Source organism: Drosophila sulfurigaster, chromosome 2L (genome assembly GCF_023558435.1).
Source record: "Drosophila sulfurigaster albostrigata strain 15112-1811.04 chromosome 2L, ASM2355843v2, whole genome shotgun sequence".
Classification (NCBI taxonomy): domain Eukaryota; kingdom Metazoa; phylum Arthropoda; class Insecta; order Diptera; family Drosophilidae; genus Drosophila; species Drosophila sulfurigaster.
This window is the reverse complement of record NC_084881.1, coordinates 12,175,767-12,191,421: the sequence shown is the minus strand read 5'-3', so window position 1 is coordinate 12,191,421 and position 15,655 is coordinate 12,175,767. Positions and strand designations below refer to the sequence as shown.

Below are 15,655 nucleotides of genomic sequence, written 5' to 3'. Positions count from 1 at the left end.
ACTTACATTGTACTATTCACTCTCTATCTCGCTCTAGCTTTCACATTTGCTGACTGCGCCTCTGCTTGTGTTTGACTTGGCGCAGTTTAATGCACTCTGCCCAGTTGGTTTCGTTTTCCGCCCTTCCTCCCTCTTCTTCAGCATCGTATCTGCCTTTTGTTGGCATATGTCAGTTTTGCCATATTTTGTCATATCTTTGCTTTTTTGTTTTTAATCGCTTTTTTTTCTATACTCTCCACGCCAAGCGCCAGACGAGAATTACATTTTAGTGGTGACTTGTGTGACGCACAGTGGAAAGCTTCTTCTATTACATATTTATACATTTGTATACATTTAAAAAATGTATAAATTTAATTAATAAGACCTTAACCTAATGCAGTATATTTTAGTAAAAAAAAGAAATACAGCTCTATTGTTTTATTTTTTGTGTAAGCTTTCTCAGAACGAAAGCTAACTGAAATAAGATGATATTTAATATTGGAATCGTCTTTATTCGATATGTAAAAAGTTGTTCATATTATTTCTAACGTATATTATAAACTTTTGTGCAGTATATTTCAGAAAAAATACTGAAATCTTTGTTCCTAAATATGTGTAAAATAAATACATTTATTTTAAAAATTCTATTTCCATTAACTTCTATCAATAAATCTAAAAATGTTTGTGAATCTCGTCTGAAATCAAGTTTTTTGCTGTCGAGCTCACTCATTTCCCATCGAGACTAAGAGACCAGCACCCATATTTTGTTGCAAACAGAAATAAAAAACTAACTAGAAAACTCTTGAATACAGAAAAAAGGCTTTTTTCAAACTGCGATTCTCGTAGTTTGGCCTTTGACTAGTGGCAAATAGCAGAGAGAGGACTTTAATTGAAAACGCTTTGTTTTTCTTTGATTTCCCTTTACTTTTGAATACTTTCTTTGAGCATTTGCTTTGAGAGATTGCCGGCTTTCATTGTAAATGAGCATTCAGTCGAGTTTAGAATTAACTAGACGACGACGAATGTGATTCGAGAGAATTTGTGATGACAGTAATTGGAAAAAGATTCACAGAACTGTGGATTTGATACAGTAAAAACAAAGTTTAGGGATAGGCCAAAAAATGTAGCAAAAGAGTAGACAAGACTGAAAAATGTTAGCTAATTATAAAAAAATTATTCAAGAACTGAAAATAGTTTTACTAAATTAAAAAAAGCGATTGAGATTCATCATATAATAAATTGTATGTATTAATACAATCTAATAAATGTAATAAATTATTATAATCAAATATCTCGAATTCGTGTTATAGATTATTACAATAATTTATAACGCAAATTGTTACAATCAAATCATATATTTTATAAAAACTCTACGATTATTATTATAATTTGTAAAGCAGAAGCTTTGATAAAATATTATACAGTTCCATAGGAAATATTACAATACAATATTTCATGACTCATCAAAAGATTAACCTTCCATAATCCAATAATAGACTTAACTATTTGAGGTCAACTATCTATCAAAAAAGCGACAATATCGATTTCTGAATTTTATTGGACAATTAGCCAAGTGTTTTTTTTTATCAATCTTCCGTTTGAAAGGCGGCACTTAACTTACCCCAAAAATAAAAGTAATTCCCCCCACGGCACAATCGATAGACGTGATTTCCATTAGACACAATAACAAAGGAAGGAGATGCAATCAGAATTGTGACACTCACCTGTGGAGAAAGAAAAGAGAAATACAAATATTAGTTGACAGGCGGCGACACAATAAAAATTCTATATACAAAAAAATTAATTAAATCAAACGGCATGATAATAGAGACATGCTATTGCTGAGTGAGGGGAAAAGGGAGAGAGAGAGAGTGCTGCTTGTCCACCAGAAATTTACATTTAAAATGTAAGCCAATAAGTAGAACGAGAACGAGAGCACACAAACACAAATATTCAGACACACGCATAGGCAGACAAGTAAGAGCGAGGTGAGAGCGCGAGTCAATACGAAAATGAAAAAAAACAAACGAGTGCGAGTGCGACAGCAAGAAGAGCACAAACAAAACGCAGACAACAACAATGGCAAGTCAAAGTAAATGCCAAGTGTGGAGCAATGGAGCAAAGCAGAAGAAGAAGATGAAGCAGTAGCAACAACAGCAGCAGACGGAAGAGCGTCAATGTTAATGTGTGTGAGTGTGAGTGAGAGAGCGTCAGTGTGCGGGGGGTGAGCTACAAAATATTGCCTGTTATGCACAGAGCGTCCGTTGTTGTTGTTGTGGTCGCTTCTCTTGTTGCTGCTATATTGCCACCTATTGATTGTCAAATGAATGCGACGCGCTGCTGTCAAGAGTTTTTGCACTGAGGCGATGATTACGTATACGACGTAGACGCCGATTAAGAATGATCGCTGACAGCAACAAATGCCAATTGAGTGAGCCCAGATGTCTAAGTGTTTGTTAGAGAGCGAGAAAGAGAGAGTTGACTTTTCTAGCGATTAAAAAGTGAGACGCATTTGTTGATAAACAAGCGCAAATATTTGCAAAGTGCTTGCCAAGAGATTAATTAATGATTAATTATTTATATGCTCACCCGAAAAGCGTGCAAATACTCGGTGATAAAATGTGCATGCAACAGACAGAAGGAGACTTTGTCGACCCCATAAAATATATCTACATATATCATTAGCCATCTGTCTGCCTGTCTGTCCGCTCGCGTGTTTGTCAATTACTACGAATCTAAATGAGCTAGAGCTGCCATATTTGCTGTGAATACTCTTATGGGGTGTACATAGCTAACTTTAATTTAATTTTTAAACATCTCTAAATTTAGATGTTAAAATTAAAAATATGATTTCTATGCTTATTTCAATGCATATGTTTTTTTGTGTTTGAAATGATTAAATTAAATTTTTAGTAAATTTTATATTGTCTAGTATATTTAAAATTGTCTAGAATATTGTATAGTATATTTCTTCTATATATTATATATAATTTTAATGTGTAATCAATTAGTTATTTTATCTTACTTGCCTTTAATTTAATAGCAATTGTCTAGTTTAACTTTTAGCAGACTTTTTTTATTTGATCACCTCTATCTCTTTTCTTGATCTACCTTTTTTATAGACCTGCACATTGCGTGTCAAATGGTCAGGACACGTGCGACACAATTGAATTTATTGCGCCGGACAATGTAATTATTATAGTTATTTTTGGGCTAGACACACAGTTGAATGACCCTCAAGCAATATTTGTGTTAACACGGCTAATTATAATTAATAAGAGCAAATAATTCAGATGGTGTTTGTGTTTAATTTAAGTCCTTAAACTAAAAGTGTGTATCTAACATATTCGTTTCGCTATTCAACGCGCGGATTGCTGCACTTAATGCACATGTTCGTTCTCGCTAAGCCAACCAATTAGCGTAGTTTTGTTTAAGCCATTAAAATGCCCACAGGCCGCCCCCTAAAAATATTGGCAAGGCAAGCGAGCGGAGAGTGGAAGTGTGGGGAGCGCTTCTAAAAACTGTCATGCGTGTGGCAATTAATGCGACAAGCGTTGGCATTTCGTGCAACACGTTGAATGGCAGAAGGACTTCCTTCCCCTTCACCTCCCCCTCCTCAGTGTGTTGGGTCAGTCACTCACTCACTTGCCATACTCACACAGGACATGTGTATACAAATGCCACATGCCACATGCCAGTGCAACTGCCGTTGGCGCTATTGCTGACACTACGCACTGAGAAAAATAATTCGATCTGAAATCGAAGAAAAGGAATTTTTCTTGGTAAAGAGCAATAAATAAAAACCGTACTAGATTCTACAGTACATTTCCATAAACTTGGTATATTACAAAAAAAAATACTATTCTTATAACTAAAAATAATTCCAAATCATTTAAAATAAAATAGATACGGACGGACGGACAGACACACAGACACACAGACAGACAGACACACAGACGGACAGACGGACAGACGGACATCATTTTGCATTTATTATACTTTATAGGGTCGGAGATGCCTCCTTCTACCTGTTACATACATTTTTGCATATTTTCAGAAATTTAAAATAAATTTTAAAAATTAAATATGCAATATTTATTTTTTGATTATTATTTTTTCATTATCATAAAAGTATAAATTCCTTGACTTGGTTATTGTGAAATTGTTTTAAAGCTGACTTTGCTATGATTAGATTCAAAAATTGTACGGTTGTGCTTTGATTTATTCATTCGATTTTTTTTTGTATTTGTAAATTTTTCTTTTTTAGTTTTTGTATTACGAATTAATGAAATTTTATTGTGTTTATTGAATTATGTTATGTTTATTGTTTGTATACAGTTTAGTTTATTTTTTCATTAGGAATTCAAGAAATTGTGTATTTATAGTGATTTTTTTTATTAAATTTTGTTTTTGTTTTTTTTTGTATTTGAAATTCAAGAAATTTTGTGTTTATAGTCATATTTTTTTTTATAAAATCTTGTTTTTTTATTTGAAGTTAAAGAAATTTTATTGTTATTATAGCGTACTTGGCTTTTTTAGTTTTTCAAAACAATTTACTCTGAAATTTATCAAAAAATTTCTCTCAGTGTACTACACTTGCTGCTCCTGTGCTGTCCCCGTAAAAGGACGCACGCAAAAATGCGTGGCCATGTCCGGCGCTTGAGGCCAGAAGCCATGCACACACTCACACGCACACACACATGGACATTTTAAATAGGTATGTGTGTGGCTGGACAGTCATTAAAACGCCCACAGCTGCTGCCACGCCTACATTAACCACAGGACCTCAACACGCAGCCACGCCACTTTTACGCCAGTTTCTCTTCTTTATTTTTAACCTGCTCTTTTTTTTTTTTTTTTTGGTTTACTTCAACATGGCACAGCTTGCCCATTAGCATGGGAGAAAGGGAGAGGGAAGAGCCATTCCACGAATGGACATCACACAACGTACAATGTACAACAGCATATAGCGAAAATCGCGCAGTGAGTGCTGTGAGTGTCCTGAAATTCCATGTTTAAGTAATTACCGCCCATTTTTGATGAAAGCTTACGGGTTAATTACTTCATTATGGCAACTCAATGGGGATTTTCACAGAGTCGAGATTGCAAAATATCGAATCGAGGTTGTTGTCACTCATATTTCATTACAATTGATTCACAATCTACTAATGAATATGTTTTTTCTTTTTCTTCTATTATCGATAAATATCATTATCGATAAAATAGACAAATAAAACTTAATATTAAAAATTCGTTTGCATCCCTCTTTTTACTTTTTTTTTTACTTGAATTATTTATTTTACTTATTTTATATTATTTATCATTATTATTTTTTAGTTAGAAGCACCTTAACATGTTCATCTATACACCCGCAAAAAAGCAACAACAAACATAAAGAACAAGCACATTTCACAGAGTCAGAGAGAAGACTTGAATTCAAATTCAAAACCAAAAGCAAATGCAAAGCAAAAGCAAACATTGTTGTTGCCCAGCCAAAAAGTGACAGCTGAAGAGCAGTTGCCTCGCCACACAGGAAGAAGTCAACAAATCAAATAGAGAAACAAGTAAAGCAAGCAGCGCACTCATTATTAGGCTGCCTAAGCAACGAGCAACAGAATGCGAGAGCAACATGTGTAGTCTACGTACGTGTGTGAGTGTGATGAGTGCGCTCTCTCTCTCTCGCTGCTGTTGCTCTCTTCATGCCCACCTGCTGCAATTAGCAGAGCGCGCGCGCGCAGCTCACACTTGAATTCAAGGACAAGAGAGCACACGCAGTTCATTTGCATATATCAAATTGAGCGAGAGAGAGGAAGAGAGAGCGAATGACAAACCGGCAGCGCAGCAAAGACAAATAAATAAGAGGGTAACGCAGCGCATCAAGTAATTAATTAGAGCCGGATAAGAGGATGTGGGCGATGTGGGGTGTGTGTGTTTTATTATTCTTTCACATTGTGCTTCGTCTCTTTTTTTTTTAATAGATTTCCTTTTTGGCTTGTTTGTTTGCCTTTTTATTCGATTTTTTGCTAGGTTATTAATTTGCAATGTATTTTTATTTGTTTTTCCTTTTTTGTTGTTGTATTCTATTTGCTGAAGCGCTTGGCTGCATTTTAATTAGCATCGAATTCGTTTGCTTTATTTTGATGTTGTTGCTGTTTGCTTGCGGTTGTTAATGCACTTAATATAAATTAATTTATTAGCGCGACGGACATACATGTACATATGTGAGTAATGCACGCCCATCATCAAAATGGGGCGAGCAACGGGGGCCTTATAGGGTTAACAGCCCCTCAGCTGTGCACGCCACATTGGCATGTGGCATGTGGAAGACACGTGAGAGAGAGGGGCGGGGGGAACGGCCTCGCGAATTGCACTTGAAATCAATGCATAATTTAAGCAAAAACAATGCCACTATTGTTTACAAGTGCAGCACTAATTATTATTATTATTTTATATATTAAACTACTTGCAAGTAATTGACCTATTTTTTTGCAATTGTTTTGATTGATGCTTGATTGTTAATAAACGCTCCGTTTATAACGAACACATTATTCAAATTAAATGAATTTCAAAACATCATCCCACCTACAATTCAATGAACCGAAAGCTGTGGGCGTATACTTAATTTATGCCTCATACGACCCGTAATCCATTTTGAATGGCCCAGAATATATGCAAAAACACAAAATATGAATGCAATCAAAATGTTTATAATTTCGCAAATTCTTTCGACAATAAATAACATCAAATTCTGAACTGAACTGACATTACATTTGAAAAATAAGAAGCCTTTGGTTTACCTGTTGTTTTTTATTTTTATAAATTTTTGGTATACATATATTGGTTCACAAGATTTAGATTAGTATAAATATTATTATTGGATTTCATGCATTTTAGTATTTAAATGTTCTTGTTGCCTTATTTTAATATTTTAATGTAAAATTTGTGTATATTATCTTATGATTTTAGTATTTATTGGTTGCTAGTATTTTATTTGGTGTTTATTTTGTAATATTCATGAATTCCCATGTATTGTTTAGTATTTATTCAGTATTGCGTAGCATTTATTTTTCAGTATTTATTTCATATTATTTAGTATTTATATTATAATATTCGTTATTTCATATTTATTGTTTAGTATTTATTTTTCAGTATTTATTTCATATTTTTTAGTATTTTTATTGTAATATTCATTATTTCTTATTTATTGTTTGATATTTAATGTTTAGTATTAATTTTACATTATTTAGTATTTATTTTATGATGTTTAGTATTTACTTCACATTATTATTGTTTAGTTTTTATTTTTCAGTATTTATTTTATATTATTTAATATTAATTTTGTATAAATAATGTTTAGTATTATTTAGTATTTATTTTATATTATTTAGTATTTATTATGTATTAATCATTATTTTTCATTTCAAATATTTTTATTTCCTATATTTTTGTGTATTTTTCATAATGATTTTAATTATTCCCTTTCATTTAGTTAGTATAATTTAGTTTATTAATATATGTTTATTTCACCTCAGTTTAGGCGCCATCTGATCTCTTGCTTCACTGACTCTTTCCATTAATTCGTCTAATTTCAATTAACCAAGAATCTTGCGTCGCTCTCTAATGAGTGTTTCCCCCCCCCCCCTCCGTTTTCCCCACTGCTTCCCTGGGGAATATAGTTAACTAGCTGAAATTGTTATTACGAACTACACGAGAAATTTAAGTACGAGTATTAATGTAGTTATACGTAATAACAATTTGCTTTAATGATTACTTCTAATGACATCGCGTGCAGACTACAGAAATCCCCTCCCTCCTCCCTCCCCTCCCTCTTCTCACTCCCTTTTCAATTTTTCTTGTTAATAACCTTTTGTTAGTGTTGTTTTTGTATTTCGCTTTTCCGTTTTCAATAGTTTTTCCCTTCTTCAACACAAATAATTGCATTTACTCAGCACATTTTTTAGTTGTTGTTTTGTTTTGTCTTATTTTGTTGTTGGCTTTTTGTATTTTGTTTATTGCTTATTTGCTTTGTGCACGTTTGTTTGTTGTTGTTATTTTTCTCTCTTATGTTTTTTTTGTTATTGTTAATGGCCTTAAAATTTTTGCGTCGAGTTTTTTATTATTTACTTTTTTCTTATTAACGCCTCGACGCGTGTTCGACTTTGACCAATTGTTATTGTTAAAAGTTGTTGTTGTCATTAGTTGTTGGCCATAATTCATTTATCATTTTCAGCTTGGTGCAAACAAATTTCTTATTATCTACGAAAATTTATTGCAATTCAATATTTTACGCGTCACGCATAAAAAAAGGAAATTTTGCGATCAGGAAGCTAATTTGGAATACACTTTACTTATTAATAAGACAAAAAAAAATATATTAAATTGTTTTATTACTGAGAAAATAACAAAATATATTTTAGAGATTATATTGTAAGACATATAATATAATACAAGAAAAATATTATTCATTGTATTAGGGAAATAACGGTACTTTAACAGATAGAGCATCAAAAAGTCACCGCAAAAAATTACACAAATGGGAATTATAAAAAATTGCGTTTTTCTGCAGCTATAAAAAGGCTCATAAAACAAATGATATTTGTTTATTGATAGCATAAAAAAACTAGCTCAAATTACATGCAGTTATCGCTGATACTTTGCACTCGATATGCACACCAAAATAATCGATAAATTGTCGATTGCAATTCAAGAAAAATTGAGCTTATAAATATTAAAGATATTCATTGATTTTTGAACAATTTAATAGCAAGTGAAATTTTGAAGTAGGTACATATAATCATAAAAATACTATTTATGATACCTTTGGTTGATAATCTGGTATATTTCTAATTCTATGGTACATTATAAATGTAATAGCATATCAATTTACCAAATATAATGACAATCTGGTATATTCGGAACCTTTTAAATTTAATAGTATATCTATATGCCGATTATATACTGAATATTCTATACTAAATACTAAATTTTTAGTATTTTTCAGTAGTATATTCCACAATAACGATTTGCAAATAATGGAAAATACTAATTATTGATATGTGTAGTATTTTCCACGAAATGTGTCAAATTGATATACTGGAAAATATTAAAATATGTATTTTAGTATTTTAAAGTATATTAAATTTGGTGCATTAAAAAAATAATACTGTACTGCTTTGCGTTTATTGAAAATAGTTTCTTGTTTTCTTTAAATATATTTTCTTTTACATTCCGTCTACTTTGGCATCTTCTTTTTTAACAACTTTGTTTGTAATGTTCTAAAAGCAAAAAGTCCATTATGTTTTTAATAATTTTCGCTAATAGCTCAATTGTTAAGACTTGCTAAATAGCTGTTCATTAGTTTTAAGCACTTCACATCATTTTTTGCCCCTTTTAAACTTTTTGCTGATTATTTCTAACAAATTATTAACTCTTACACAAAATATAAAATTAGTGGGCGTGAAAAAATTGTAAAAGCTGCAGCTGATATTATTTTTGTTATTTGTTTCTAAAGACATTTGTAGATTGCTCAATAAAAAATTATAATATAATATAATGATAGGCTATGAAATATTTATGAATTTGCATTCTGAACTAAATTACTACCAATTATTATTTTTATTGTCAATCAGTTAGCACATTAGGAATGTTAATAACATTGTTAAATATTATACAAATTGTATTATTTTTCAATTAGGTACAGATTATTTTTGTGTGTCAATCAAGACATTAGTCACTAATAAATCAGCAGAATTATCTAGGATATATATTATTATTTATTTTAAACCACAATTGTTTACATATTTTCGGTTTGTGTTTAATCAATCTTATAAATTACAATATTGCTCTCCTTCAAATATTATTTTAAACCATAATTTACCGCTTAAAAAATTTCTAATTTCTCCTAACTAGCTCTCATCTCTTTAATCTTAACATGCATTAAATCATTATTCCATCAACTTTATTGAAAGAATGTGAAACTAAGGGGAAAAAAAACGTGGAGAAATAGATTGAAAGTTCTAAACTTTGTTGACTTTGCTGCATGTGCCACACCCCCCTCCCTCGTCCCCGCCCCCTGGGGTTGTCCGCCAATCTTCATGCTCACTTGCCTGCTCCTAAATAAAATAGTAATTTTGACAGCAGCAAAAGGAAAAAACCGATAGAGGAAGAGAAAGAGAAAAGTGGAAAAAAATGAAGAGAAAAATAAAATTAATTTGCAATGCAAATTACTTTTAATAAATTTTTGAAAATTTTCTTCGTTTTTTCTGCTAGACTCTCAACAAGGGCAGCTGTTGCTCACTTTGCTGGCAACGAGGGAAGGGGAGGGGAGGGGAGCAAAAGGGGGTTGCAATTGCGGGGGAGGCAGAAGACAGGAGACAGACAGACGGGCAACAAATGAAGCGGCGCTACTTTATAAAGTGGCAAATGACTGAAAGAGAGGAAGAGAGAGAGAGACAGAGGGGGGAAAAGTCACTTGACTCGGCTGCTGGACAGTGAGAGAGAGAGAGAGAGAGAGAGAGAGAGAGAGAGAAAGACAGCCGATGACAGGGCGTATAATTTATGCAGAAGGGCGCAAAACAACTCGAGGGAGGAAATTGAGGGGGGAAGCTGGCTGATTTCGACAACGGCAACAGCTACGTTTAATGAATCATGGAGACAGACGAAACAGCAACACAAGCAAGTAAGCAAGCTAGAATTGGGTGTGCTCGACTGTGAGATACCCGCTACCCATTTTGAATAAAAGCGGTATTATTCTCAAAATATACGAAAAATACTAGATACACCAAATAGTATATTTGTATATAGTATATAGTACCGCATTAAAAATATACCATAGGCACAATATACCAGATTGTCTGTCAGACAGACAGACGGACACGGCTAGATCGTCTCGGCTGTTGACTCTGATCAAGAATATATATATTTTATGGGATCGGAGATGCCTCCTTCTACCTGTTACATACATTTATAATAAGTTATAAGTTATAATTATTAACTTATTAACTTAATCAAGATGTTTTTAAATTTGCTAACCAAATAGTTGTCAGCATATATATTAATAAAAACTTAGTCACATTGTCGCTTTGAAAGTATTCGAGAATAATTTCGAGCACTTCGGAGATTGATCACACTGTCAACACGCGACTGAAAGAAATTGTTAACAATTTTGTTGTCGAATAATCTTCAAGAAGAAGCTGCTTGCAGCAAACAAACAGAGCCTATTACTATTCCTAATGATAAGCCATGATTTTATGCTCCGCGCTTATCTTTTCTTATTTTTCGAATTCAAAAATAAAAATACAGACAATCATCCGACATTGAAATCTCTTACGCCGATAGAGAATCTAGGGCCGAGACTTTAGGTTATCATTACTTGACCTCTCTCGTTCAGATCTATTGAGCGGAATCCACATCCGCTTCAGATTGACTTCAACGAAATAACGAAATTCAGTTCGAAATTCATTTTGTTTGCGGGCAGTCGAAACATTTAAAATGGGCGGAATAAAATTTAACGGAGTTTTCTTCCTGATGGTCCTTCAAATATTCTTGGTGGCTACAATAACTGGAGATGAAGTGAGATCAAAGACATAATACTAAGAAGAATAAAGAGTGATTAAAGTGTATACGTTTTCTTCCTATCAGACGTGCGAATCAGACCGAAAAATGGAAGAACAGTGCCGGCTTCATAACTACAAGACTGTTAAACCTTTGCTAGATTATTTCAGGCAGGTTAGAAATGAGATAGAACAAAGTGAAAATAAGGAAAAGCAGATAAGTGAATTAAATTCTGATCTTATGGAAAAATATCATGAAATTGTAAGAATTCATGAAACATTCATGAAGGAGGCAGCTCTATTAAATGAGTATAAAAACAAAGTAATCAAAGGGAAAAACGATTTGCAATTGTGTCAAAATAAAGTTGATAAATCTGAATCTGAAATTAATTCATTAAAAGAACAACTAACAGATAAATCCATCAAATTAGAAACTTGTCAAGTTCAATTAAAATCTGTTAATTCTAGTTTAATTGAAAAAGATGAAAATATAAAGATATTTAGTGAGAATATTAAAAATAATACAGAACATCAGAAAACACTTGAGTTGAAATTAGAAAAGAGTAAATCTATATTAGTAAAGCATGAAAAAGATATTCAGTTATGTCGTTCAGAAAACAACAAATTAAATAGGACATCAGAGAACATTAGAGAAGAACACATAAACATTCAATTGAAATTAACAGAAAGTGAAACTAAGCTGATAGATAAAGTAAAGGAAAATCAGTTATGTCAATCTGCACTTCATAAATTAAGTCCCACAACATGCATCCCTTTCGGAGAAAATCCAGGAGTTCATCAACTCAATGTCTCTGGCATAGGTTTATTCAATGTTTTGTGCGATAGTCAGTTAGCTGGACCTGGATGGATTGTAATACAACAACGAGTTGGGGGAAATGAGAGTTTCGATAGGGATTGGGCAACGTATCGCAAAGGTTTCGGTTCTTTTGAAAGTGATTTCTTTCTTGGATTAGAAAAAATACATCGTATCACGAGCTTGCAGTGTTTTGAACTTTACATACATTTGGTTGATCTGGGTGGAAGTGCCATCTACAACGCTCGTTATGACGACTTCAAAATATCCGATGAAGATAATGGATATGCACTGAGTTTGGGTAATTTCACTGGAACTACTTTTGGAGATGGCATGATATACACAGAAAATATAAAATTCACAACATTCGATCACGACAACGACAAAGATGATGATGATAATTGCGCAGTCTTGAATGAAAGTGGCTGGTGGTACAATGAATGTTTTCCTTCTAGGTAAATATTGCAAATTTTTATTTTCGAAGGAATACACATAATTATAGATTTTTGGTTGTTTCTTATGCAGTCATTTAAATGGGCCATATGGGTCAGATCAACGTTGGTGGGACAATGATAAGATCTTTTTCCTTAATGAAGTTAAGATGCTAATTCGCCCCAAAGAAGCGATGAAGAAGTGATAAACTGAAAAGCTGAAATTCCCATATTTGACTCAATTATGTAATCATTTATATATTAGGTTGTTTGGTAATGACATACCGGTTTTTACATTAAAATTTCGGGCTTCTTTTGTGAAGTCAAATATAATCGTATTTGGCAATGCTATATATCGTTTCAAAGGTATTGGCATCACCTTTAAAATGACATATAGTTTGTTTACATGAGCTTCCACGTTAAAAAAATTACAATCGATTGAAATAGAGTTCACAAACGCAGAAATTCGGGCAAATTTTAAATTTTATTTCGCACAAGGAAAAACTTCTGCGGAATCTCGCAGACAGATTATTGCTGTCTTAGGAGATAACAAACTTTCGATTCAAATCGCCGAACAGTGGTTTAGGCGATTCCGAAGTGGCAATTTTGATGCCGAAACACCCACGCCTTCCGGACGACCAGTGACCGTTGATACGGATAAAATCATAGAAATAGTGGATCGAGATCGTCATGTGACTATTAGAACCCTCGCAGAGGAGCTGCAACTAAGCACGGAAACCGTCCATAGGCATTTAAAGTCGAAAAATTTAACAAAAAAGCTCGGTGTATGGGTGCCTCATGAGTTATCCCAAAAAAAATCTTTTCGACCGTGTATCAATCTGTGAATCTTTGTTGCACCGTAATAAACTCGACTCATTTCTGGATCGGTTAGTCACTGGTGATGAAAAATGGATCACATATGACAACATAAAGCGTAAAAGATCCTGGTCGAAGCACGGTGAGTCGTCTCAAACGGTGGCAAAGCCAGCAACAGGTGTTGCTGAGTGTATGGTGGGATATCAGAGGAATTATCCATTATGAAGTGTTGCCCTATGGCCAAACCATCAATTCTGACCTCTACTGTGAACAACTGGAGCGATTGAAGATTGCACTTGAATAGAAGCGGCCAGCCATGGTGAATCGTAAGGGCGTTGTGTTCCATCATGACAACGCCAGGCCCCATACATCTTTGGTGACGCATCACAAGCTACGGGAGCTTGGTTGGGAAGTGTTAATGCATCCACTTTATAGACCGGACATTGCTCCAAGCGATTACCATCTGTTTTTTGGCCATGCAAAATTTTTTCGATGGACAAAAATTGAGTTCAAGGGAGGATTGTGAAAATCGAATCGCCGAGTTTTGTGCCAGTAGGGACAAGGACTTCTTTAGAAGAGGCATATACAAGTTATCATCAAAATGGCAGAAAATCATCGAAGAGAACGGTACATAAAGCACTTAAATCGGACAATGCTAACTATTTTAAAATTGTCGTCAAAAATCAATAAAAAACCGGTATGTCATTACCAAACAACCTAATATAATTGGTGCATTATGAAATTGCATTCTGAAAAATAACAATGAAATAGATCAGTTTTTTATTGCATTTAATTTATGTTTTGATGTAGCAAATTTTAAGTCTCTAGACGCTTTTAATAGAGATGCAATTACATAAAATTCAGTAAACATAAGATTATGCTTTCAGTCGAACCTTGAATATTAATGTGATTTAAGACATGATCTACACATATTCGTTTCTTATTTAAACATAAATTATGCAGTTTTGTTACTAATAATACCTTAAAAATTTCGTTTTTGCAATATCCGTTGATAAAGGTAATAACAATTACACAGAGCAGTGTATTATTGTGGGTGCTATAAGTGCATTTATTTTCCTCTTATTAGACAGATGAATTCGACCAACAAATGGAAGAACAGTGCCGGATTTATAACTATACAAAATATAAAGCTACAGTCGAGTGTGCTCGACTGTGAGATACCTGCTACCCATTTTGAATAAAAGCTAAATATTGCGGAACAGACAGACATGGCTAGATCGTCTCGGCTGTTGACGCTGAAGAATATATATACTTTATAGGGTCAGAGATGCCTCCTTCTACCTGTTACATAGATTTTCTGCCGGCACAAAACTATAATACCCTTCTACCCTATGGGTAGCAGGTAAAAAAGAAGAAAAAAACGATGCAGGCAAAAACAACTTGGTCATCAGACAAACTCAGAACTCACACTGTAATTTGTATATAATTATACCAAATGTAGAGTTTTGTGTTTTAGTATTTGAGTCTTAGTTGCTTTGGTTGATAATCTGGTATATACTGAACTCTAAGGTACGTTTTAATATATATCAATTTACCAAATATATAACAATCTGGTCTATTATATATATTCGGAGGTACATTTAAAATGTAATAATATACCAATATACCATATATAGACATCGGTGTATTTTAGTATATGAATTTGGTATAATTAAGAAATAATACCGTGTACAATGATAGAATTTGCATTGAAATTAAACTGATATTTCAAATCAATATAAATAAAAATAAATACATTATGCCGCAATTAATTGCTGCTTCTGATTCAATTAAAAATTGTTAAACTTCAGTATTTGCAAACACGATGGTAAAGTTTCGCCATCTGACTTCATTATTCAGTGCTAGGCACAACAACTTGAGTTGCGATACCAAAAACTCATAGCCAAGATATAACAAGATAGTCACGACAAGACACGGAAAAGAACTTGGAGACAGACAGAGCGACAGACGGATGGATGGATGGACGGACAATGCGATTGACATTCAATCAAAATCAAATAATATTCTGCTTTTGGGGCGACAACATGCGGTGCAGGTGTCTG

The 15,655-nt window shown here is 33.2% G+C and overlaps 1 protein-coding gene and 1 long non-coding RNA gene across 7 annotated transcripts in view; one reads left to right on the top strand and one right to left on the bottom strand.

The window, feature by feature from the left end:
* Nucleotides 1-15,655, top strand: part of LOC133835255 (fibrinogen-like protein 1) — a 150,125-nt gene that overhangs the window by 24,308 nt on the left and 110,162 nt on the right. The window contains exons 2-3 of one of the 5 annotated variants that reach the window (XM_062265237.1): nt 11,281-11,550; nt 11,620-12,800. The exons of 3 other annotated variants lie outside the window; for them this stretch is intronic. In XM_062265237.1, the coding sequence (XP_062121221.1) occupies nt 11,470-11,550; nt 11,620-12,800 (1,262 nt within the window). In that variant the 5' untranslated portion in view covers nt 11,281-11,469. Of the gene's footprint in view, nt 1-11,280; nt 11,551-11,619; nt 12,801-15,655 lie in introns of those variants that run through there. One more of the 5 variants, XM_062265242.1, reaches the window with a different exon arrangement.
* Nucleotides 1-15,655, bottom strand: part of LOC133835289 (uncharacterized) — a 115,162-nt gene that overhangs the window by 39,889 nt on the left and 59,618 nt on the right. Inside the window, exon 4 of one of the 2 annotated variants that reach the window (XR_009893538.1) lies at nt 1,601-1,703. The exons of the other annotated variant lie outside the window; for it this stretch is intronic. This is a non-coding gene — a long non-coding RNA (uncharacterized LOC133835289). The remainder of the gene's footprint in view (nt 1-1,600; nt 1,704-15,655) is intronic. 2 annotated transcript variants of the gene reach the window in all.